Source organism: Colletotrichum scovillei (assembly GCF_011075155.1).
Source record: "Colletotrichum scovillei strain TJNH1 chromosome Unknown Contig00001, whole genome shotgun sequence".
Lineage (NCBI taxonomy): Eukaryota > Fungi > Ascomycota > Sordariomycetes > Glomerellales > Glomerellaceae > Colletotrichum > Colletotrichum scovillei.
The window spans coordinates 4,812,863-4,837,302 of NW_023336259.1; the positions used below are offsets into that span (position 1 = coordinate 4,812,863).

The 24,440-nt window shown below is 51.6% G+C and overlaps 7 protein-coding genes across 7 annotated transcripts; 6 read left to right on the forward strand and 1 right to left on the reverse strand.

The window, feature by feature from the left end:
• Positions 1–2,128: 2,128 nt before the first annotated feature.
• HER10_EVM0010053 (amidase) lies at positions 2,129–4,183 on the forward strand (the record flags this gene model as incomplete). The annotated part of the gene is made up of 1 exon (XM_035479523.1): positions 2,129–4,183. One exon carries the CDS (start codon positions 2,129–2,131, stop codon positions 4,181–4,183), a length of 2,055 nt encoding a protein of 684 aa, XP_035338800.1.
• Positions 4,184–6,428: 2,245 nt separating this feature from the next.
• HER10_EVM0007816 (uncharacterized protein) lies at positions 6,429–8,076 on the forward strand. The gene has a single exon (XM_035477360.1). The coding sequence runs from the start codon at positions 7,274–7,276 to the stop codon at positions 7,949–7,951; it is 678 nt and encodes a 225-aa protein (XP_035338597.1). The 5' UTR covers positions 6,429–7,273; the 3' UTR covers positions 7,952–8,076.
• Positions 8,077–10,561: 2,485 nt separating this feature from the next.
• HER10_EVM0011015 (uncharacterized protein) lies at positions 10,562–11,293 on the forward strand (the record flags this gene model as incomplete). The annotated part of the gene is made up of 2 exons (XM_035480457.1): positions 10,562–10,935; positions 11,005–11,293. The coding sequence occupies 2 exons, from the start codon at positions 10,562–10,564 to the stop codon at positions 11,291–11,293; spliced, it is 663 nt and encodes a 220-aa protein (XP_035338887.1).
• A 291-nt stretch (positions 11,294–11,584) lies between these two features.
• Positions 11,585–12,666, reverse strand: HER10_EVM0001953 (galactoside O-acetyltransferase). Its single transcript, XM_035471685.1, has 2 exons — positions 12,005–12,666; positions 11,585–11,934 (listed from the first exon to the last, which is right to left on the reverse strand). The coding sequence occupies exons 1-2, from the start codon at positions 12,352–12,354 to the stop codon at positions 11,625–11,627; spliced, it is 660 nt and encodes a 219-aa protein (XP_035338034.1). The 5' UTR covers positions 12,355–12,666; the 3' UTR covers positions 11,585–11,624.
• Positions 12,667–13,359: 693 nt separating this feature from the next.
• Positions 13,360–13,971, forward strand: HER10_EVM0005771 (uncharacterized protein; the record flags this gene model as incomplete). Its single annotated transcript, XM_035475375.1, has 1 exon — positions 13,360–13,971. The coding sequence occupies one exon, from the start codon at positions 13,360–13,362 to the stop codon at positions 13,969–13,971; it is 612 nt and encodes a 203-aa protein (XP_035338383.1).
• A 1,134-nt stretch (positions 13,972–15,105) lies between these two features.
• On the forward strand, positions 15,106–15,722 carry HER10_EVM0001696 (uncharacterized protein; the record flags this gene model as incomplete). The annotated part of the gene is made up of 2 exons (XM_035471436.1): positions 15,106–15,634; positions 15,697–15,722. 2 exons carry the CDS (start codon positions 15,106–15,108, stop codon positions 15,720–15,722), a joined length of 555 nt encoding a protein of 184 aa, XP_035338010.1.
• Positions 15,723–21,622: 5,900 nt separating this feature from the next.
• Positions 21,623–24,267, forward strand: HER10_EVM0011693 (glycolipid anchored surface protein). The gene is made up of 2 exons (XM_035481117.1): positions 21,623–22,376; positions 22,439–24,267. Exons 1-2 carry the CDS (start codon positions 22,296–22,298, stop codon positions 23,966–23,968), a joined length of 1,611 nt encoding a protein of 536 aa, XP_035338948.1. The 5' UTR covers positions 21,623–22,295; the 3' UTR covers positions 23,969–24,267.
• Positions 24,268–24,440: the final 173 nt, after the last annotated feature.

Sequence of the window (24,440 nt, forward strand, 5' to 3'; positions counted from 1 at the left end):
GTCAAAGTCAACCACGGACCGGACCACGTGCGATCTTTCTTCTTTGAAATACTTTAGCAGCATCATCCAAAGTTCGGGTCCTGTATAACATCAGATTTCAATCAATTACTTCATGGGAAACCTCCCAGTGCTTATGTTACACCCTCATCATCCAGTAGACGGGTTCGCTTGCTAGTGCCAAGCTCAACGTCAGCACCGCGTTCCGCGGCATCCAAGCCTCGGGCCACAATTCCGAGGAGATCAAGCATTGCTTGGCTCTTTGATCCACCAGCCCTAAAGAATGGGTCTGTCGGCAGCTTGCCGGCGCGTGGACAATCCAGAAAAGTACGGATGTCCAAGATGAGCGACACCCATATTTTGGCAAATACACATGTTTAGATTCTTGAATGCAAAAGATCAAGATTTGGCTCTGGATTTTCTCAAAGTTCGTAGACAGTCTTGGTATTTGGGACCATGATCTACGTGAGATTAGGACGTATCAAGAAGCAAAGTATTTCAAAATCTGGGTTCTAGGGTCCGAAGTACTTCTTGCAGAATTAAAACGGTCAGTGGCTGGACAACATCACCTAACCATGCTTGGTGATGAACAAAAAAGCCAATAAGTACGCCAATACGCAACTCTGAGAGCAACATATGGGAACAGCAGAGACCTAATGACAAAAACTCCCCTTTCACAGCTTCGTACTTCGGTGTATGAACAGTCTTATCATGGACTTGAAACGCGAACCAAGTCCAAGTCAAGTCCAGTCCCGTCTAGAAGGAAAGGGTGTAAAGCTTCTCCGGTGTAGGAACTTTCCTGCTGACAGTTGAAGAACCACTGCATACGAGCTATCAATCTAGTAGCTCATACTACCCTCTATGAAGGAAAATCAAGGTTGCCATGCAACATTCATTCATTGGTGATGTTACGGGCTAGTCCGTCCTGACTACCCGAGCATGTTAAGTGACCAACTAAGCTGCGAGTCGGACATTTTCACTTAAGCTTACTTATCTGCCTCTTGATTAAGGCTGGGCTTCCTGGGGAGCAGGTGTACTGGTTGTCACCCTTGCGACCTTGCGCAGCCCATATGCTTGAGCTAGTCCTTCACAGCCGGGCACCCAGTATGCTGCATCCACAATATGATACTTGCGATGTTCTTCGTATAACTTCGAAGGTGCGTATTAGTACAAGTTGGTGTCATGTTCAGGAGTTTCAGGCTCATCGTGCGTAAAGAGAATATACCTACCTCGGACAAAGTACGTTTCATCCATTTGTGCCATGATTTTCTCTTCGGAACGCTGCTGCTTATCGGAATCTAGCAGATGGAATTTACAGCCCTTATTTCAACTGCGAGAGTTGTTCCATCACATCAAGAGACTGTCATCAAAGTCCTTCCCGTCACAGGTGCAACACTCGCCACCCACTTCTTCCGACCTCGATAGCTCAGCTCTACGTTCTACCTCGGTAAGCTCGCCACAAGTGAGAGCCTCATACATACTTATAACTTGGTTTGATTATCCATCTCACGCTCAGTTTGTTCTCCGTTTCGCGGACTTTCCCATAATTCGAGCTGAAAGAACAAAGAACAAAACCCCTCTTTCCCCAATTTAGATGCACTCTTACTGCTCTGTCATACTTGCGCAAAACTTCGCATTATTCAATCCCCCAATTGTTCCACTAGCCCATTTTCAATTTATAACGGAAACTAATTATTATCTGCTATCATGACTTCAGTGAAGTGGGTGGCCTCGATGTCCGAGAAAATGCGAATAGATTCAAAGGGCAAGTTGAGGCTCGGAGAATCGCTAGCGTCGGATTAGAGCTAGGACGAATCAACTCGCGTTGGCTGCACCGTTTTGGCGTGTTTAACTGGGGCTTTCCGGCTCGACATTCCATGCCCGCTTCGACCTTCGTTTTACTGACACCGTCTCGACCTTCCATCCCAACAGTCGAGCGAGCATACGAGACTCTCGCGATGAAGAATGGATAGGCCAAAAGGAAAAGGGATATAAACTCATTCTTAAAGATATCGAACTCTGTATCGTGATTTACCCTTCATGTACTGTTTCTTTGCTCAACTAGTCGGGACCTGTTAAGTCATCCTAAGCCTCTACCAGCGTGCAAGTCTCTTACAAGACACTAAGCAATATGGAGGCCGTACAAACCCTTAACATCACTGAAGCGACAATAAGTCAATTACAGGATGCGCTGATCAAAGCTCAAATCTCCAGCGTAGACCTTGTCGCGCGCTTCCTCCATCGAATCGGCAAACTCGATCACCGCGGGCCAGCATTCAACTCCGTTTGCATCATCAACCCCAAAGTCTTCGATGAGGCACAGGCCTCGGACGCTTACCGCGCATCAGGTCGTTCTCCAAGGCCTCTGGAAGGAATTCCGTTTACCGTGAAAGACAGCTACAAGGTAGAGGGTCTCACAGTTGCAGCTGCGTCCCCAGCCTTTGAGAGCCTCGTTGCGTCTTCAGATGCAGCGGTCGTCGAGCTACTGAGGGCTGCAGGAGCAGTACTGATTGGGAAGACTACAATGCCTCCCATGGCCGATGGAGGAAGCCAGCGAGGCCTCTACGGCCGTTCAATCAGCCCTTACAACCCCGAGTACTTGTGCACCAGCTTCGCGTCAGGCTCTTCATACGGATCCGCCGTATCCACGACATGCTCGTTCGCCCCTATTGGTCTCGGTGGTGAGACAGTCTCATCTGGTAGAGCGCCGGCTTCGCACAACGCGCTGGTGGGGTACTCGCCGTCAAGAGGCGTCATTCCTTCTCGCGGCCATTGGCCGTTGTACCCGACGTGTGATGTTGTCGCACCACACACCAAGTCTGTCGCTGACATGCTGGCGCTTCTGAACGCCATTGTTGCCGACGATGCACACCCCAGAGGTGACTTTTGGCGCGAGCAGACGGTTGTGCCCATACCACCCAGCTCCAAAATCCGGTCAAGGGATTTTTCATCTCTCAAAGATCCGGAGGCGTTGCGAGGGAAGCATGTTGCTGTCCCCAAGTGCTACATCGGGAAACAGACTTCATCCGGATACTCTGTGGTCTGTTCAGAAGCCACTCGGCAGTTATGGGAACAAGCTCGAGTTGACCTTGAGACGCTAGGTGCTAAAATCACCGAAACTGATTTTCCTCTGGTCGAGCGTTACTCGACTCAGCTCTTCCTTGGGCAAGCTGCCAATGTGCCCGGCATCCCGAGTGCCTGGATTGATATTGAGCGGTGTCAGATGATTGCTACCGCTTGGGATGACTTTCTGCGCAACAACAGCGATCCCGAGTGCCCTTCTCTGGAAGGCGTTGACTATAGCCAGATCAACCCCGACTTTGCGCCGTTGGATGATCGGTCGGAGCACACCGAACAGCAGAATCATGTCCGGTACGCAGAGATGATTGAATTCATCCGCAACCGGCCCGACTCCATCTACGATCTGCCAGGTTGCGCGGATGCGTTGATCGCGCTTGAGGAGGCTCGTAAGAGAGACTTGGAACACTGGATGGACGAGAATGGCTTCGATGTTGTCGTCTTTCCCACAAATGGCGACGTCGGAAGAGCCGATTCCGAGGACAATCGTGAGTCTATGGCATATTCTTTACGAGACGGGCTGAAGTACTCCAATGGCAATCGTGCAATGAAGCACTTGGGTGTGCCCGCCATCACTGTGCCGATGGGATCGCTGTCTGACAAGAAAATACCTGTGGGGTTGACATTTGCGGGCAAGGCCTGGAGTGACAGCGACCTGTTGCGTTATGCGTATGCGTTTGAGTCCTCAAAGAAGCGAAGAGAGAGCCCCTCGTTGGCGCCTCAGCTGGACACGGACCTGATTCAAGTCAACACGAATCAAGGTCCTGTTGAGCAGCATAGGAAGCTGGACTTGATCGTCTCTTGTGTGGACGTAGAAGAGGATACTTCGACGGAGACCTTGGAAAGACGTCACGTCGCTCTCAGTGGGTTTTTGGAAGTCGATAATTCGTCTGAGGCAGCATCGATGCAAGTCTTTGTTAACGGGGATCGGAGGAGGTCTCCCACACTCAAGCATGGCCAATGGGGATGGTCTGGAATACTGGAACGGGATATTATAAAGGAGAGATACCCAGTTCAGGGCAAGGTTGCTAGAGATCAGTTCATGGTTGTGGTGCTAGCGCAAACTTCAGGTGGCGCCTCAAAGGGTCGCTTGGTCATGATCGATTGAGAATTCGCAAAAGTAATAAGAATCAAACGATAGAACATAGAATCCCTATCTCGAAGTTGCTTGAAATGCAGGTTCTTCAGCTTGTGCGATGAGTGAAGTCAATGCGACTCACATATGATCAATACCTTCAGTCGATGCCCGCGTACTTGCAACTCGTTGTTACAGACCCGCCATTTGCTCAAGTCGCAGCAATGCCTACTGACCCAGGTAGTACTTCTCGCACTTGCTCAGTTGAACACGGTGTCGGAACATTTGTTGCAACAAGGGGTCCAACAACAACTCGATGAATTTGGAATGCTTATTGCTCAAGCCTCAGGTGTTGGGGCAATCGCAAGTTTCTGCAGATAATTGAGCTTCTCACGTCGGATCTCAGTTCCTTAGCTGGGCTCCATTCGTTTAAGCTTAGTTAGCCCCGGTTGTTAATCTTCCTCTTGTTTGCGTGTTACCGAGAGTTTTACCGAACAAGAGTGCCGAAGGGTAAGTAGCTGTTGGTTTATTCAGTGGTCCGTCTGTGTGGTGCAGAAGTTTGTTTCAATGAGACTTTTGTTGGTCGAGCCGCCGGCCCGTCCGTTTGCAGCAGCCAGGCGGACTTCAGGACCCATGAGTGATTTCTCTATGGATGACTCAGAAATAGCGGCATTGGAAATCCCTCAGGATGTCCGTTGAGAGGAAGAACAATTTACCCAGGCAAAGAGCCCTTAACAATTATGACTAAGCCCATGGTGAGGTGCCAACAACTGCCGAAGTCGCACAACATGGCGCTGACAGAAGTCAGCAGCGGAGGATTCTCCGTGCATGTGCGGTGATGGAAATATCATGAGATGGAAACGGCCTAGACCTCCTCCAAGTACTTCTTGGACCTCGGAAAAGTGCCGGGATCGGGCAAGGTACGGACATAAATCGCTCAGAAAGAAGATTCTTTCGGACCTATTGGGATGTAGGAAAGGGAAAAAAAATCTGACAGTTGCACTTTACAAAGCATTGTCCGGAGAGAAAGAAAGAAAGAAAGCAAAAGAGCCTGCATTCCAGCCGGTTGCGTGCCACTTCGCCGCCGTCGCGGTGAGCCGCGGTGAGGCATTTCCTTTACGTCAAAAGAAGTAGCCTCTAACAATTTCCAATCCGTCTGCTCACAAAACCAAGTTTCTCATTGGCAAAAGACGTAAACCCCGCTAGATTGGTACAAGCTGCAAGCACTTCTGGCTAGAACTCTCAACACACGTCTTGGTCGTCTTACCCCTCCATCCGTTGTTCGACATGACGCCAACTGGCCGTCACGTACCCGTCAAGTCCCGCCCGGTTGCCAACGCGGAGAAGGTGTTGGCGAGTTGGCAAAGCGGACACGCCCGCCAACTGGCTCCAACTTTGTGTGCCCGGTGATCCATACTTTCGGGGCAAGTGGAAGAGCGTGTTGGAGACCCGTGAGACTTGTCCGTGACTTTGTGACTTGTTGGAGGAGTTCTTGAAAAACCGAAACGGCACAGCAAAAAGCAAAAAGCTGGCTCGGGTATTGGAGCCTTGTGGGACCATTTTGTGAAAAACTAGCACCGTAGCACAATCCGCCCTGTCGATCGCTGCACACTACGCATGTCGTGGGCTCGTGGTTTGTTTCTAGGTTGGAATCCCCATCTTCCGACTGGCCAGAAGCAGACTCCGGTCCTTGCGGGTGACCCGTCCGCGCCTCCGCGCCGAGTCAAGCGTCAGGGCTGGAACCGCGTGGCGGCGGGTTCCCTTCCCTCTCGAACCAGTCAAGCCTGCTCGGTTTCTTTTTACCCTTCCGTTCGGCAGTAGGTACGCCCAGGTTCCCGTACGTTGCGTTGCGCTGCGTTGTACTGTACCTGCATCCGCCGTCATCTCAAAGGCCATCCTTCTCAGCCCTTGGGCCTTGGCCGCCGAGGCCACCCCCTCTTTCAATGTTCCCTCGAGGCTCCAAGAGGCACAGCGCCCACAACTCCCGTGCTGGCATGAGATGTGGCCGACGCCTTGCCGATGTACCGCCCCTTGGCTCCCTTCTACTTGGGAGTCGGGACCTGAACTATGGATTAGCACGAGCCAAAGAGCGTTTGGTTCCTGAGCCGTTCCTGTCATTAAACCTAATCCGGGCCCCTTGGCGACCCATGAGCGATTTTCACCCCCTGACAGAGCGCACCCCCCTTTCCTTGTTGGGCCTTGGCCATGTCTTTCTCCTGGTCTTCTCTCCGACTTTGGCTGAATCTCAGCGCCTAACCAACTGACAAACTCCATGTGTCTTCCTTAGACCTTGCCTAGCGTAATGTTTCCCGCGACTGGGCCTCCCGTTAGGGCTTTCTAAACTCAAGTTTCTCACTTTGTTTCTGACAGTAACACCGCAGCATGATGAGGGGTAGGGGAAGATTTCTCTGAAGGTTCCACGGCCTCTTTTTGTCAGATTCATGGCAGCCCTTGATTGAACAACGAACCCGACTCGCCAACTCCTGCTTTGCGGGTCCGTTGGAGTCGCTGACTCTTTTCAAAGACTCCAGGCACACAAACGTCTCCGGTGCTCTTCGGCCCCTCCCATCCCAGGCTCAGACTCAAAGGATCCAAGTCCAGCTGTGCAGGCGCAGTGTCATCGTGGAGGATTGCGGCGTCTGTGGGGACATAGCGCCTTGCTACGTGGGCCTCCGCAGATGGACCGAAGGGAATGGCAAGCCTGGCAAGGCACTGACTGCCAGCACGTGTGAGTGACATCTCATCTTTCCGGCTGATGTTTAACGTTTTCATCTCGTCTCCTGTAGGGATGATATTTGGTATATAATCCCCCGGTCTCATCTTCTTCTGGGATGGTCTTGTTCTGATCACCACCACCATCCTTACACTCCCTCTTCAACTCTTCTTCTTTCCCCAGTCATTCTCTCGGCCAGCTTTGAAAGCTCCCAGATCAGGCATCACTCTTTTTGAACGCTCAACCAGCAGCTTCACTCCTTCGCAAGCCCAAACTTCCTGTCCCTCGACGTGAAAGTCCATACCACCTTCAGCTTCGAATCTTTGACAGCCATCCACCTGGCCGCCATCTAAACTACACACAATCCTTTTCGGAAAGAAACCCACATACCACCTTCAACTCCAGTCAAGATGTTCTCTACCACTTTGACCACCTTCCTTGCCGTCTCGGCTACCTTGGTCTCGGCCGCTACCATCCCGATCCGGGACGCCGGCAAGTCCGGTTCATACAGCATGACGCCCCACGACTCCTACTCTTCTTCCATTGGTGTCCTTGGCTGCAAGATCGACACCAACCGTGTTGCCTACTGGCCCAACCCTCTTAGCTGCAACGACATCTGCCTTAAGGTCTCCAATGGTGACCGCAGCGTTCACCTCCTCCGCATCGACCAATCTGGCGGTGCTTTCGACATCTCCTACGACGCCTGGAACTACCTCAGCACCGGCAAGTCTGCCACTGAGGACCCGACCATTGGTGGAGGTGTTCTCATGAACTGGGAGGCCGTCGATGCCAGCGAGTGCAGCCACCTTCTCAAGGACGGCAAGTTCCCTCTCTCTGCTGCCAACAGCATGAACTACCTTACCTCCTGCCTCGCCGAGCCCGACAGCTTCGTCGCCAAGAACTACGCTCTCTACAACATCCAGAACCCTGCTTGCACCTGGGGTGTCGATGAGGTCTGCACTCTCAACCTGGCTGTTAGCAACCAGGCTGCCTGCCCTAGTGGCCTCGGCTCCGTCAAGACTTTGACCACCCTGCCTGTTACCAACATTGGATACGGCACTGGCAAGACCGCCGTCGCTGTTCAGTGAACGCGCACAATAAGCACAGGTTGCTCAGAGATACCATGATACGATGCATACGAATGTTTATGATACATGTACATATATTATAGAAAGGGACTAGACAGAAAATTGGAGTCGAACATCATTGGAACTATTTGAAATTGGCGTGAACTCGTGCAGCTCAATGTGACTGAGACATATGATGCTGGAGGCCCTCAGCTAAAGCGAAACGGCTCCGCCTATGGCTAGATGGATCCCACGCAGGTCGGGATACGCCATAGAATAATCGACAGGAGGAGATACTGAGTCGTTCTCGCTCATTTAAAAGGCCGATGATCAAAGCTTCAGCGACTCCGCCGCCCTACAGCGGATATACATAGTACAGAGGTACTTAAGCTATGGCCATCTTCGTATTGCTAGCAGATCTCGTCAGAACTGATTTGGGTCAAGAATCTGTCGGCGACTTATACTGAAAGGCCCAAACAGGCAAACACGGCCATAGTCGTGGTCCTTGTCATTGTCTCAGCCACATTGGTCGTTTGAAACGACCGCTGCGGGCCTGCGGCGGTGCCCGATTTTTTTTTTATTACCGTATTCTTCAGCTCTAGGGTATTGACTCGGGTTGGTGATCCGTAGATCTCTCTCCCGAGGTTCCGTGCTGAACAACGGACTACATCCGTTACTGGCGCGGCAGTGCCATACTTAGGTATGTGGCGCCCATCATCTGTCTCCATACTCCCGTACTTTCATAACAGCATCATTATCGAAGCCCAGAAGTGAGCCTAAGCAATGAGCGAATATGCCTTTCACATGAACGGGCAGAGAGTGCAAAATTCATAAGCCTGGGTGTTCCTAGCCCGTTGAACCAACCTGGATGGGGAAACTAGACAACGCCCCTAAGCACCTGGGCACTCCTCAGCATACCGGCATCGTCTTCAAGCTTCTGTGGTCTGCCAGTTTGCGTTATTGTTACAGATCGAGGTCTAACACAGACGTTGACATCGGCAACTTTATTTAGTGGATTCTAATGGCGGGCCACATCTTCGTTTAGTCATGTGAAAGCATGGTGAAGACACAGTAACGTTATTTGTTGAGATATTTATTATTCTATCATATTTGGGAGAAACCAGAACTGGGCTTCATTTGTTGGCAATGTCATGCCTTCTCAGTAACTAGACTGAATTGATTGACAGTTAACGTGCAGCTAAGACACGGCCAAATTGTCAGCCGAACCGCGAGGGAAGAGACTGAGGCTTTTATACTGTCGTTGTGAACAACGTTGTACTTGTCATTGAAAATCAAGCCAGAACTCGTTATCTTCTACTAATTCAGCTCATTCTATCGGACCATTAGTCGTCACCTAGATATATCCAGAGCATCGAGTCGATGACTTGCTGCGGTTTAAACAAAAAAGATTTTCTATTTACCGTGGAACAGTGACCTAAAAGATGCTATCTTCGTAAGAAGGTCTAGTCTAAGTTACAAAGGAAATCGCTGCACCAAAGAACGAGGTCTATTCCCAGTCACAACCTTTAAGCTAGATTGATGTCTCATTTCCTTGCCGAAGTCGAGGTCGATAATAGATAAAACTCAGCCAATTATCTAAGTCTTTTCTATCTTTGAAATTCCCAGGCCTACTCAAACTATGAGTTTCAATCAAGGTACCTTACCTTAAGGTAGGCACCGCTAACATTGTCACAACTGGTGTCGCTGAGACCTGATTATCCTGACCTGCCACCGCGTAGACAGGCCCTACGAAGACGACGTAGAGGACCTGGACCTATGGTATCTAAATTTTAAAAGAAGAATTTGAGTCCAGAATTATATGAGACGGGGATTACTGGAAGAAACGCGAGGTAAGGACATTGGTACACGGAATAGTCCGTTCGTCCGCCGAAAAACGGAGGAATGGCCCGTTCCCACGAAAGCGAGCATTGACATTGACTGCGCTAGAGTCACACAATGGCACGTCAGCATCCCCATCGCCTACTCTATTCTTGGCTTCTGTGTGATTCCTGAGAATGACGAGATCTTGATTGGTCTGATGTAGCAGAGCCTGGTCCATTGAAATCGGCCCAAACCCATCTGCTAGACTAAACGGAAGAAACCCAGATACATATGCTTCCCACGACCGCCAATGACGAATGCTAGATTGACAAGCTGGTTATGCCATTCGATTACGGGAAGTGTGGAATTCAGTACATATCTTCGGAGTGTTACAAGCGGCCGTAGGGAGGGTTCGTTCTAAGAGCAAGACGTAACTCCACATCTGCCAAAGACTGGACTATCTTCAGTATATACGGCGGCAGAGTAGAGTCTAGAGATCTCCGTTAGCCGACCACACAGTAAGTGCCGACTGACTGCACTACCATGCGGTTTCACATCCACCTGCCCGGACTACGGTGAACAGAAAACCCCGCAAGCCGCCAACGACAGCCATCCGTCGTCCCACTCAGTTTCATTATAAAGGGCTGCAGTGTATTCCCTCTTCAGCACATTTCTTTACAGATCTAGCGTCACATCTGGAATCCTATAAAACAGCTGTAAGAAAGCTCCAGTCAACTCCACAGATACATAGGCTCATATATGGCTTTTGATAGCAACCTACAACGACAACATCAACATCGCCACGACACAATGCTTAATTCAAGCTTCTCACACCGTAGAGCTCTAGTCGAGGAGGACCCAAAGCCCAAAGATGCTCGAGCTGTCACACCACCCAAATTTCAACATGAGGCCCTGACCAGGAAGGCTGCGGGAACTACTCGACAATCACGCTCAAGCTGGCCGAGTTTCCAATGGTGGCTCATGGCTATTCCGTCATTCATTATTTCAGCTTACGGCGCTGCATTCTTCACCGGAAATACCCCAGGCGATTCACGAATCAAGGCGAGAATCATAGGTTCACTCGGAGGCGTCATACACATTGGGGGTTCTCTGGTGGCCATGGGACTCGGCCCTTTTCAGTTCCTCCCACAGCTACGACAGAGATATATCCAAATTCATCGCTGGTTGGGATGGGTCTACGTCCTTGCCGTAACGACTGGTGGCATTGCTGCGTTCTACGTCACATTCAACAGCGAGGCGTTGACATGGGGCAAGGTTGGCTTTGGCCTTCTCGCCTTGGGATGGCTGGAGAGCGCTAGACGTAGCATCGTTGCCATCCGATCGAATGGAGATGTCAAGAGCCACCAAGCTTGGATGACGAGGAACTTTGCTCTGACCTATGCCGCAGTGATGCTGCGGTGGCAGTTGCCTCTGATGATCGCCGCGGGTATGGAAGTTAAGTTTGCGCTGTCCATCACTGGATACATCTCTTGGATACCGAATCTTTGGTTTGTCGAACGTTTTGTATTAAACAGGAGCTGAGCATAGTCCTAGTCATGGTGGTTAGAGGAGACTCCAGCTTTGGATTGGTCACATCTCTTTCTTGTGTCAGACTTGGACGTGTAAGTCTTTTGTCGAATCACAGGCATTTGACAATTCATCAATCATTGTAGCCAATAGGGTCTGCGGTGTAATTTCACTGCTGCAGCAAGCAAATACTAGACTGATAGGGGTGCGGTGTTTACTTACAGCGCGGACTTTTGCAAAGCCGGGCAGAGGTCGAAAGGTCTCGGCTGGCAGGGCTAGTTCACAACTCGACACAACCCATAATTATTGAATACCAGATTGTATATCTTTATTTTACGAAATTTATCTAAGCAACCCGTTCTACCTTCTTGACGACTTTGGCCGGAACACCAACTGCGACTGAGTAATCGGGAATATCTCTGTTCACAAGAGCGCCGGCCCCAATGGTGCATCCCTTGCCAATGTTGATTCCTGGCAACACTGTGACGTTCGCTCCAATCCAGCAGTCATCGCCAATGGTGATGGGCTCTGCATACTCGATGTTGTCTCTCCTAGACTGCAAGGCAGTCTCGTGGGTTGCTGTGATGAGGCTGACTCCTGTGGCGAAGAAGACATTGTTTCCAATGGTCACATGAGCACAGTCGAGAATGACGCAGCTTTACAGGCTCTTGGTCAGTTTTGTCTGTTTCAAGGGAATATGAGGCGACTCATAGGAATATCACATACTTGAAGTTGGCGTAGAAGCGATCTCCGACCGTGATATTGCAGCCATAATCAACCTGCAAGCTGGGCTCGACGTAGACATCTTTTCCAATACCGCCGAAAAGCTCCTTGATCATGCCCACTCTCTTGTTGGCAACGTCGTCTGCAGATTCGTCATCTCCTGGGACGTAGGTGTTGAATTTCTGAGCCAGTCGACGGGCACGATGTCTCGATGCTACCAGCTCAGGCGCCATGCAGCTGTAAAGCATGCCAGAGACCATCTTCTCATAGTCGTCGCACCAGGGCACATGCTCGAGGGTCTTGGCGAAGGCGATAGCCTTATCGTCCTTTTGCGTACGGATTGGTGGCACCATCTTGGCTGTTGTACAGTTGACTGTCGATTGAGAGGCTCAAGGTGAGATGTGACGTTCGAATATCGACGTCGAAATTTGGGATCTCACCACCTTAAATTGGGCTACCAAGGTGGTGGAAGCGGTGACTCCGCCCGCCTTTTCAAGTACGAAAGCGAGGTACAGCGCATGACGCTAAGTCTTTTGGCTGGGGAAACTTCCACATTTGGTACACATCCCAACAGGTCGCGGAAGACTCCGCAAGCGCATTTAAACTATGGGGTGCGGGGTTGAAGCATCATGAACTCCAGACGACTTTTATAATTTCGCGAAAAAGTCAGCGAGAGATGTTGAAGCCTCAACTCTTCAAGAACGATATTGAGGATATAGCGCCTTTTGAAAGGATGATGTGGCTTTACAGTGACGGTTCCTAGCTAATCCAAGAAATGTGGCATTGGAACAGCTGACCAGACGTCATCTGACAGATCCTGTGCCGCAAGCCAAGTCGCTGAGACCGATTGCCACGTGCCTCAGACTTCACACCATAAGCGAATGAGCAACTAACGAGGACTCTGACGATCTCGGCGACTCTCACAGAACCTATGAGGTGTGTGAGAGAGCTGGAAGACCCTGCGCCACATTTATTCAGCCCTGCTAGGCAAAAGCGCTGGCCAAAGATCAGCAACGTCAAGCCACGAGATGACATCTTGGCTTACTACATTAGGAAAACTGAAGTCGCTTCGAAACGCCCTCTTCAAGCTTCAAGTATCTTTCATGACGCACAAGGCAGAACGGCTGGACCCTGCGGCTTTCCGAGTCTGGGCAAACGAAGTATTTATGCTTATTTCTTCCCTAATTCTAAGCGTAGTTAGATCACCATGATAGTGGAGCATCATCAATAAGTAAGACCAATCTTTGTTATATATATACGATACAGGCAACATCCTTTGCACCAACTCCGAAATGTATGAACTTGTTTCCCTCATCGACAAACGCATCGATCAGCACAACCAGAAATCACACAACATGATGAGCACCGGCTGCGACGCAACACCCACGCCATCCGGCTCACCCTGCGAAGTCCTCCGCCAGGTGGAACGACTGGGTGGTGCCCAAACAATGATAGAACGGGTCGATCTCGCAACCGGTTCTACAACACCATTTTACGTACTTCACAGCAACAAGGAAAACAAAACCGTTGCCGTGTTACATGCAGATCCCCGCGTGCAAGCATCGGGTGAAGCATTGGGTACAGCGAAATACCATTCCCTGTCCTCAAAAATCGACGTCATTCTCCGCGGCGTGCCGATCAAGATGAAGACCAACACTATGGGTAACACACACAGGTTCGACCATCATAGTCTGAGCTACAGTTGGGGTGTATCCAATTTGAGCATGTCAATGAACACGATGTATCTGAAAGATGCCGGGGGCAACCTACTGGCGACATGGAAAAGGTACCCAGAGGGCAGGTTAAGCGGCATGATTGGACAGTCAGCCCCGACATTTGAGGTTTACGTCCCGCCACAGAGCATCGACATGGACATGGTGATTGTCACGGGATCTGCAGCGGTCGAGTATTGGCTGAAGTATAAGAAAGACTCCTACGCAGCGGTAGGAGAGGCCTTTGGTGCAGTTTAATACATGTTGAGAAACTCATAGCGGACTGTATGTTGGATTGTATTTGTTGGCCTAGCATTCGATGGGAAAGCGAATGTCGATTGGGAGGCTTTGTGGCGTTGGCGCTGATCTGATAGAGTGTTTTATTTCTGTTCAATATACTTAGAGTTTCCATTTTCTAGTGTATAAATGTTGAAGCACTGGGGCAATTGAGATGACCGACAGCAACCGGAGATGATGTATCATACGAAGGTGCTACGAGTATGAAGTTGTACTAATAGTTTGCCCATGACAATTCATTCTGCCTATGTTTCTAGGGAGGACGCAACAGCAAGAGGAATGGATTTTCTTTAGCGGCCCCTCTTCAAGGTGAATCCACCCCAAGAGCAGGATTCGAGCCGTTAGCCCTGTGTTGTAAAGTTCCCTAAGGAATGGTCTAGGACGATCATGCTTCACTATCGAGATAGTGAGCAATGATCGTCTGTCGCAGTAGACTCCTCTCTCATAGCTCCTCCGTTGCTTTGATGAAACTCAAGACAATGTTGACGAAGAAAACGGCTCAAGCCTCGACTTCACAACGTCTTTATGTTTCACATTTTCAGTGACAAAGCCGAGAAGTCGAAGCATTGGGGCCACAAAAAAACCAGCCAGCGATAGTCATGATATCTTTATACTTTGACGCCTTCTGTATAGCAAGTTGTCTTTCAACTCGGACGAGCAGGTGAATTCTGAAGCCGATGGAAGGAAACCTCTTGCCCGGACACCTTTATGACAGACAGTGCTGATGGGACCCATCTTGCCTCTCTCAGGGCATATTTCAACACGTCCTAACTCACACTCTTGATCGTTGTATCACGAGGTCTCACCTCTATCCCGCAGAAAGCAAGTCAACTAACAAAACTGGCGAGAGCACCCCCATTTTCAGCCTGCTCCTTCCTTCTACTCTCAAAGTGATTATCCCTCCTTTTCGAGTCTATACTTGCCTCAAATTACTCCCAGCTTCTCCATCATCGCCTACTCTCTCTTCTACTCAACCACTTTTGCTGCCAGCCAACTCGTTCAACAATCTTAACAAGCTTTTCCGGTGTCCTCTTCTACACGCATTCTTTGAGCACATTTACTTAGTCCAATCACCACTCAAACTTCGAGACCAACATGGACGAATTCTGCGTTCGTCTCCTCTCCTACTTCGACCGCGGCATGGACGGCAAGCCCGGCCGCTGGCCTCACTCCCTCCCTTCTCCCGAGGACATGGCGGGCGCTGGCTATCGCTTCGAAGGCAACCAGAAAGTCGGAGGCGATATCGTTGTCTGCGATTTCTGCACCATGCAAGCTTGGGCGTGGGAGAAGAAAGACGACCCGTTCGCTCAGCACATGGAGTCGAAGACTTGTGAATACGTCGACAGTGCCATTTTTCGCGAGTACCACCATAAGTTCCTCCAGAAGCAGGGCGAGACCAAGAAGATTGACGACTTGATGCTCACGCCTCCTGCTACGCCCACCAAGAAGTCCTACAAGCCGCGCCGGAAGTTGCGCTTGTCCCCCATCGTGACTGTCTTTGACAGCAAGCCTTCCCAGGAGGCCGACCCTAAGACCGTCAATGGCAACAACACGCCTGTCGAGATCGCGGTTTCTGCTGGAGAGACCAAGATTTTGATCAAGATTACTGATGGCGGTGAGCGTGGTAAGCTTTCAGTTCCTACTCCTACTCTATCCTTCTTACCTTGAAGCTAACAAGTCGGACAGCTGCCAAGAGAATCCGTCTCGAGTGAGCAGCCTTGCGCTCGACGTTCGTCCAAAGACAATATGGCTGTCAGCCATGTGACTTTTACAAACATACTTGCTTTGAATACGTGGTTTGTTCCATCTATTCCGACTTGCAAAACGCTCGGGAATACTGACATATCTCACCAGTATATCAGAGATTGCTACATTATCGATTTTACTCAGTGCGTGGACTAGCGAGGAAGAGTCATGTGCCTTAGGGCAAGATACCGATATGGAAGGAAGGAACTATGAGATATGTACAGGAAATTGCCCAGATCAGCAAGTATAACGCTTGTGGACGAGTTTCCCAAGGGCAAGGCATGACGGTCATCAGCTGCGTTTGGACAGAGCCATCAGAAGACTTGCACCAAGGGTGGCGAGAGGGAATATTACCATTATCATGAGGCAGTAGTTCGTCTCTAGGTAGCCAAGATACATGTGTATCATTCACTCATTCAAGCTTACGGTCCAAACAGCCTACGTGACGACGTAAGATTCAGTGGCGAATATCCAGTCACCGCTCGTTGAGTCCTCGCCCACCCGTGACATCGCAAAACGACTGCCTCTCCAGTTAGATCCATCCTGTAGATGAGACCAGTGCCTCAGCCGTCCCCAGGTCTCACAGATCACATCCTTCCTCCTCATCGTCACAACCCATGTCCAAAAGGTCTACGAGAGCGGAGTATTGGGTGGGCAATGCACGACAGGCAAGACAAATCATAGCAAGTGCCGACTGGGAACACAGCACGCGGAGGATTGAACGGGGCCGAAGGGTTGTCGGTGTCCGCGGGCCGTGAGACATTAGCACAGAAACGTGGGTGTGTGACACACCCGCATACATCTACAAACAAGATCTAGCGAGGCTTACTCCAACGTATGTCTATGTAGACATCCAGTTGCTTATACTCTGCATGTGGTATCAAACGAGAGTGAGAGGATGAGCGAGTCCCCGTCATTGTGAGCGCAGTGACGCACGCTAGGAACTCGCGCCACAGCCATCAATCCCCCAACTGGAAATTCAACGTCGCGCTGTACCTGTTGCCGCAGAAGCGAGCAGCTCAAAGACTTTCCCTTCCAGACCGACCGGAGGATTCTTAACAAACGCTGGGCGCAAAGGTGACGTTCTCCGTGGTCAGAAATGAGTCTAACTAGGCACTTGATCAGCGCGTGTGGTAGTCGTTAGGATCTGTGAGGAGCCCCTGGTGGGTGTTCCTTAGGCAGCTCCCGGTCGGCTGCTCTCTGTATTCTGTTTGGTCAGCGGTCAAGTTTGCACGTTGTAGTAAGGTAGTGAGGTAGGCGAGGTAGGTAGTATCAGCGGCCATCCGCAGCGGCGAGGCGGGTTCGTTCCATTTAGCTCGAGTTCCAGCGTAGGGCCAGGTGCAAACCGTACTACGAATGGAACGGCTGTCAGGCGGGCGAGCGGCGGTGCGCTGCGGGCTGTGCGGGAGCGCTCGTGATGGCCGCACCGCCGGGTGACAAGACGGGCGACTGACGGGGGTCGACCAATGACCTTGGCGATGGGTGACAGCCACCAAGATGTAGGCAGACTTTTTGTGAGATGAGGCAGCTTTTGCCCAGACGTATTTAATGAAGCAGACGGACTGCTCATGATGTGAAAGCGAATGGGTTTCTGAGTATCGTGTGAATAAACCGAATATCAAAAGCACAAGAATCAAAGCGAATCACGAGGTCGAGACGAGAAGCTACAATGACGACTGTCAATCAATACCAGCGTAATGGCAGATCAGGCCGCCCATCGGGGCGCAATCCGCTCCGTACCGTCTGGCGCGAGACGTACGAGGTCTGGGATGGGGTCTGCTACGGCGTAGGCAAGGCCTATTTCAAGATCACCGGCAGATGGTGATATGCCGTGGGGGCAGGCGACAGGACCGGCGGACGCATGGATGCATCATCGCATTCCAGTATAGCCTTGACGGCCCACCGAGTAGTGACGAATGACGAGCAACACACGAGTAACGAGTAAACGAATAATGCGCCTAATGATTAACGACAAACGACAACCGGTGACGAGAAGATAAACGACGGAGCACCGGGGTGGAGGAATCAAGCATTTCGAGTATTCCGAGAGCAACATGAGGGAACCACAGGCAGGCATACAGGAATGTTGACAGGAACCACCATTCACCAACCAATCCGACGGGTGTGACAAGGAAGGCTGAAAGAAACAACCCGCTTGGGCGAACAGCAAGATTGGCATCGACAACCCGCCCACCGATGACGTCGGGCCTGGGAAAATCTCGATCAGCGCCGCAGACTCCAGAGCGCTGTGTCCATCTCTTGGCACTGTGACAGATAGTTCAGCTGGAGGCGGATTCAGTGGTTCCCCATCAACTTGACACGGACTTGAGGGGATCATCCTGCCAGAGTGGGCCCTTTCAAGGCTCAAGGTTTTGGTGACGCCGGGAGGGAAAGGGGACAGTCGCTGGTCGGGTGAGCCGGGGGGAGATAGGTAACGAGGACTTGCTGCTTGTAAGGAATGAGGATAAGGCGCGAGAATCCGAGGAAAGAACATCGAGAACGCGGGAGCTGCGGACACGGCGGACGGGGATCACGCTGGGTGGCCGCGGGATGATAGCCGAGTGGGATGGATGGACGCCTTTTGCGATTTAGATCATTTGAACGAGTATGAAACGGGGCGCGAGCGACACCGAAACGATCTTCTGTCGACTATCAACAAGAATAGTAAACGAATGCGGTACGGGAAGGGAATGCTTGGTTGGAGTTGCACTGCCGCAGACCACGTCGCATGGAATCCATAGAATAGAAGATCCGAATATACGATCAGCAAGACTCTGGTCACTCTCGAATTCTGATTAACGGGTCACGTCTCACAGTACGTTGTACCGATAAACGGGCCAAAGGGCTCATTCTCGGGGAGAAACGAGACACAAGACAGGTGAAGGAAAAGCAAGCAAATCGTTTGTCCATCGTATTGGCTTCCTGCGCGGCAGATGAACCAGTGTCGAGAAGCCCACACAAACCACAATTCTGTCGTTGGAAAATCGGGGCGGCAAGCATAAAGGTGATTCCAGATTGAGATTCGCACGACCAGGTTTGATGGTTTGATGCTGGGCCCTGAACCAATGCCAACAGCGCATCCAACATTCGGACCGGGCCCGTCTGGCCCCCTTCTGGAGACTCTCTGGACGTCTGGGTCGTTTAAGCCTGGCGCTAGGCCTAGAGTAAACAACTTAAGGTAGGCCACACCAAAAGAGAGTTAATTGGACTCCCGCTTCGCCGGTCCTATTTTTGTTGCTCTTGCAGGTTGGCGACTGGCGAGTATTAGGTGGCCATGCGAATACATACGCTGCCAGTATGGATGCTGCCAGCAGCGACACGGTACTGGAAAACCCCGTCGAGTCAGGGAACATGGCGGTTAGCGCTGACTGCACTGCTGGTCGGAACTACGTAGTAAAAGCCTTCACTGTGTAGAAGAAGCAGCACACCCACACAGCCTGTAGGTGTGCCTCCAAGCCTCGTATTGGCGGCGATATGAAAGTTTTGCCTCTGGGGCTGTGGTTGACAGTTTGTCGATGCGCTGCTTCATCGACAATTCGGAGACTTCGGTCGGCCCCCGTCCGTCCCGAGCTGGTGGTGAAGCTGTCCGTCATGCGTTGGCTAGCTCAGCTCGATTTGCATTTGCTCAGCAGTGAGGCATCCGTCAAGCAAGGATACGGGCAGATTGCGCAGCGCTTTGTCATAGGACACTCGCCAGAAACATCGGTCCGTCTGGGTTCGCGTGCTGCGAGACAGCAACAGCCGAGCGCTGCAAGCCTGATGGATCATGAATGGATGGTGTGGGATGACTGGGAGAACAGACGAATAGTGGGATGATTGGCCTGAAGGTCTGGACCGCCGCTGCAGTCAGATTGTGTACAGAGTACTTTCCGTCGACGTCGACGTATCTGCTGGGAGCCTGGCTGTCTGGGTTGTTCTGCTCCTACATTGCACAGAGTATTGAATTACCCATTGTAACATTATCTGTGGTTCTCACTGGAGATTTGGGCCTTTGGCGAGTGACACCTCGGAGGCTGATATTGACAGTCGAGTTGGCCACGGTGGAGATAACAAGAAAACCATGCCGGAAGTTGATTGCAGTGCTGCCAACAAGGAGATGTATCCGTATGTGGCAGATGAGGTTGAAAAATTCTTTCAGATCGCTGCCGTGTTCATCTCGAGCATGTTGGATTGGACTGGGCAGAGTCGGTGGGAATTCGCCATGGCAGACCTGAGGGAGAAGAGCGCGCTGGGCAGTGGCTGGGCGAAAGGGAACCTGTGAAGTGAAATTGACTTTCTTTCTGGTTATGCGCCGCGGGACTTGACAGCGGGATGTGATGAGATAGTGAGGCGCAGAGGACGGACGACAAGAAATGCCAATGTTGAGAGGTGAATGACCTCTTGGCAATCCAGGTCGAAGAGTTCTTGGTTTATCTGTTGAGGCCAAAGATGGTGATGGTTGACGCTTGGCGGCACACGATAGCCTCCAGTTCTGTTCGTCTAGGACCTGATTACTAGGTACGCAGTAGAGGCTAGAGCATCTCGGCGTCTTGCTGGAGGGGTTCACTGGTTCTGGTAGGCCGGTGCGTTGGTGGCACACCCACGAGCTGTAGCCTGTGAGCCTGTCCTATGATGGACCAGACGAGGGGCGGCGGCTGGGTTGTGAGAAGATGAGCCCGGCGTCCGCAAGTCCCGGTCTGGAAGGTCAGCCGGTTCTCCAGGCCGAAGCTCACCTCGAGTGGAGATTGCCCCTATTTCTCGCTATTTCACTAACGGCCTTGGTGGATGAGGCGGTGGACCGCAGCCCCAGCGGCTACAGTGTGAGCTGGGGGCGTGATAATGGTGCCCTGGTGCAGTGTGTTTGTGTTGGTTCGAGACGGCGTCGGAAGGAGAGTTGTCAAGGAAAGATGTAGGGAAGATGGAGGCATAACATCTTTAGGTGGTAGACACCTGGGCAAATGTTAGTGCTTTACTTGATCATCATGGGGTGATTTGGATGGACCTCTGTCCACACTGTGCCAAGTCTCTCACAACCTTGAAACGAGATGAACATGGCCCAGGCGGTTCCCGGCGTACATCCAGGGTACGTATCTCGTCGCTCGCCTCTCTTCCATGTCTCTCTTCTTCTTCTTTCGCGCGAAGGAGAAGGTTCTTAGGTAATAAGACATTCCTTTACTTGTAGTAAGGAGGTAAGGTAGGTTCGGTTGGCAGATGCATGTTGAGTGCAAGTGCTAATTTGGCACATGTGCAGGTACCTCGTGATTCAATAGTGTCGCGCAGTGGCTTCAGGTACCGTCGCATCTTTCTCTTTTGCTCGTCTCGTCCAAAGAATGGAAATGAAAGATGCAGGCAAGGTATGAATGGTGCTAAGACGGCTGCGCCTCGCTCTCACGCCGGCTCTTCGTGTCTGCGGTCTTGTTGTCTGAATGTGTGTGCCAATGGTGTATCCAATAAGCGGCGTCAATTGCTGAATGTAGAGATGCACGTAGGTATTGGTGTTTGGTACGATGAGACGGTAGCGCATGTATGTACGGAGTATTCACGAGGGGATCCAATTTGCGCATCGAATACGGGGGTGATTGCTCAATGAATTGGAAGAGAGCGAAATTGGATGAATGCTGAACAGTGGACGGTCACAAGAAAGCAGAGTAAAAATATCAAGAGATTAGAGAGGAGGAGTGGAGGAAAGAGACTTTGGGAGGAGGGCAAGGGGGGGAGGATTGGAGGAAGCAAGAGGCTAGCAGAAGAAGCTTGCCAGTAAGGATAAACCGAAAGGGGTCACCCCTGCCCCTCCTTCCCTCTTGCCCCTGGTGGTTATCCATGACCCCGGTCCTTCCTTCCCTGTCTGTTCAAGGTACCTTTTTTACGCCTTCCGCGCCGTTGCTTCCTGCCTTCTCAGCACCGCGGTGGTCTAGCCGGTGCCTGCCTCACCATTGCACCAGTCGATCCTCTGTGCCTTCCTTCCACAGTCCACTCCTTCCACTGTAGCAACGGCAGGCAGGTTCAGTTCTCTTGCTCTTTCCCATTCTTTACCTACCTTAGGAGAGATGCCTTGGGTACATCCACAAGTACACAGGTACATGGACACTTTTGCAAGTACCTCACTTCGTACCCGGTGGGGCTTAACCACACATTCCAGGGCGTGTTTCTGCTTTTCTACCTCGCGCCTCCCTCCCGTCACAGAATCTCTGACTTCTCGATTCTCCTTTCTCCTCTCCGTGTTTCCTCCAAACCCGTCCACTCCCTCACTTGCTATCCGCAATCGTTTCTTCTTGTAGGGGAATTTATTAGACAAGGCCCTATTCATCCTTTTTTGAATGTGTCACTGTCTCTGAAACCCTATTCTTTTAATCAACAACAAACCACTTCGCACTCTCGTTAGCTCAACCAATTATTTCTACCTTTTTCAGACCGTTTGGATCGGATATCCAGGAAAGACAAAACCACAACTAAACGTCACTTCCACTTCCCGACAACAACCTCGACGACAAGTCCGTCCGAGAAGATCCTCCAGACCATACGTACCGAAGACTCACAAATCACACAACACAACCATCACAATGGGCAAGGTCGCCGCCGCCGTTTCTGCGGCTCTGCTGCTCGCCAGCAACGCCGCTGCTCTCGACCCTATCGTCATGAAGGTATGATGCCATCACCCATACCCCCACCAAGCCCGACATGTATCACTAACAATCCAAACCAGGGCTCCAAGTTCTTCTACGAGAACGGCACCCAGTTCTACATGAAGGGTATTGCCTACCAGCAGGACACCGCCGCCGCCGGTGGTGAGTCCAAGACTGGCGACTACAACGATCCCCTCGCAGACGAGACTGCTTGCAAGCGTGACGTTCCTATCATGGTCAAGGCCGGCACCAACACCATCCGAACCTACGCCATTGACCCCAAGAACAACCACGACGCCTGCATGAAGCTTCTCAGCGACGCCGGCATCTACGTTGTCTCCGACTTGGGTGAGCCCAAGCTCTCCATCAACCGTGACAACGCCCAGTGGAACACCGAGCTCCTCGACCGCTACACCGCCGTCATCGATGCCCTCGCCAAGTACGACAACACCATCGGTTTCTTCGCGGGTAACGAGGTCTCCAACAACAAGACCAACACCGAGGCTTCCGCCTTCGTCAAGGCCGCCGTTCGTGACTCCAAGAAGCACATCAAGGACAAGGGTTACCGCTGGATGGGTGTTGGCTACGCCGCCAACGACGACGCTGACATTCGCACCAACTCGGCCCACTACTTCAACTGCGGTGACCAGGATACCGCCATTGATTTCTGGGGTTACAACATCTACTCGTGGTGCGGTAAGAACACCCTCGCCGGTGCCGGTTACACCACCCAGATCGACTTCTTCAAGAACTACTCCGTGCCCGTCTTCTTCGCCGAGTACGGCTGCAACATCCCCGACGGTGCCGATGGCCGTATCTTCCAGGAGACCACCGCTCTGTACGAGAAGGAGATGACTGACGTCTTCTCTGGCGGTATCGTCTACATGTACCACCAGGAGGCCAACGACTACGGTCTCGTCGAGATCAACAACGGCGTCGCCAAGACCATGAAGAACTACGACCAGCTCGCTTCCCGTGTTCTCGCTGCCACCCCCGCTGCCGTTCAGATGGCCTCGTACTCCCCCACCAACAAGGCCGCCGAGTGCCCTGGCACCTCCTCCACCTGGGAGGTTCACGGCGATGCTCTTCCCCCCACCCCTGACAGCTCTCTCTGCGAGTGCATGGTCAAGTCTCTTTCTTGCACCCCCAAGGATGGCCTGAAGGCTTCTGCCATTGGCGAGATCTTCGGCTACATCTGCGGTGCCTCCCCCGACTCCTGCCGCGGTATCAACACCAACACCACCACCGGTGTCTACGGCGCCTACTCCATGTGCACTGACGAGCAGAAGCTCGCCTTCGTCATGGACACCTACTACAAGGCCCAGAAGTCCGCCAGCACTGCTTGCAACTACGATGGTCAGGGCCAGGTCGTTACCCCCTCCTCCACCGACAGCTCTTGCAGCTCCGCCCTTGCCTCCGCTTCTGCCGCCAACAGCGCTGCTGCCACCGCCACCGCCCCCGTCTCCTCCACTGCCAACCCCAGCTCCAGCTCTTCTGGCAACGCTGCTGCCGGCAGCCCCTACCAGCCCATGTTCAACTTCGGCGGTTTCGCCATCGGCGCCTACATTGTCGCCGCTGGTGCCGTCGGTGCTGCCATGGTCGCTCTGTAAACGGTCTCTTCATCTAATGATGTGTTGAGGTGGAAAAAATGGGTGTGCCCAGGATTAGGGCGATATACATTTATGCGAGCGTGTAGGATATCCAACGCAGGTTACCACGGTGCCTCGTTTAATACAGTCACGACTCGACAGATTTTCTTACTGGCATGAGGCTCTTTTGTGTTTCTCACCATCACATGGCGTTAGGTCTTCGCTGGCAGCAGCTATTCTGCTTCATGACTGGCCGACAGAGGTCAATGTTGTTTTCTAGTGTCTTTTGGTTCGATGAATAGAACTTTTTCTTTTTGTTCATATCGATTGCTCTGATTGACTTTGTGAATGTGTGAGTGTACATGCCTCGACTTGGCAGTGATCTCAGCCACCATCTAGCCGTTGCTCTTACCTTGGCAACCTGGGCGTCATTTACCTAAGACTTTTGCCCAGCACTTGGCAAGACTCTCGGACGCATGTAAAATATCTACGG

What these genes read in the sequence shown, in the direction of transcription:
- HER10_EVM0007816 (XM_035477360.1), top strand. Translation starts at nt 7,274, where the DNA reads ATGTTCTCTACCACTTTGACCACCTTCCTTGCCGTCTCGGCTACCTTG.
- HER10_EVM0001953 (XM_035471685.1), bottom strand. Translation starts at nt 12,354, where the DNA reads ATGGTGCCACCAATCCGTACGCAAAAGGACGATAAGGCTATCGCCTTC. An exon ending in CGCTTCTACGCCAACTTCAA is followed by an intron (nt 11,935 to 12,004) that starts GTATGTGATATT and finishes GAGCCTGTAAAG; the next exon opens with CTGCGTCATTCTCGACTGTG.
- HER10_EVM0011693 (XM_035481117.1), top strand. Translation starts at nt 22,296, where the DNA reads ATGGGCAAGGTCGCCGCCGCCGTTTCTGCGGCTCTGCTGCTCGCCAGC. An exon ending in TCGACCCTATCGTCATGAAG is followed by an intron (nt 22,377 to 22,438) that starts GTATGATGCCAT and finishes AATCCAAACCAG; the next exon opens with GGCTCCAAGTTCTTCTACGA.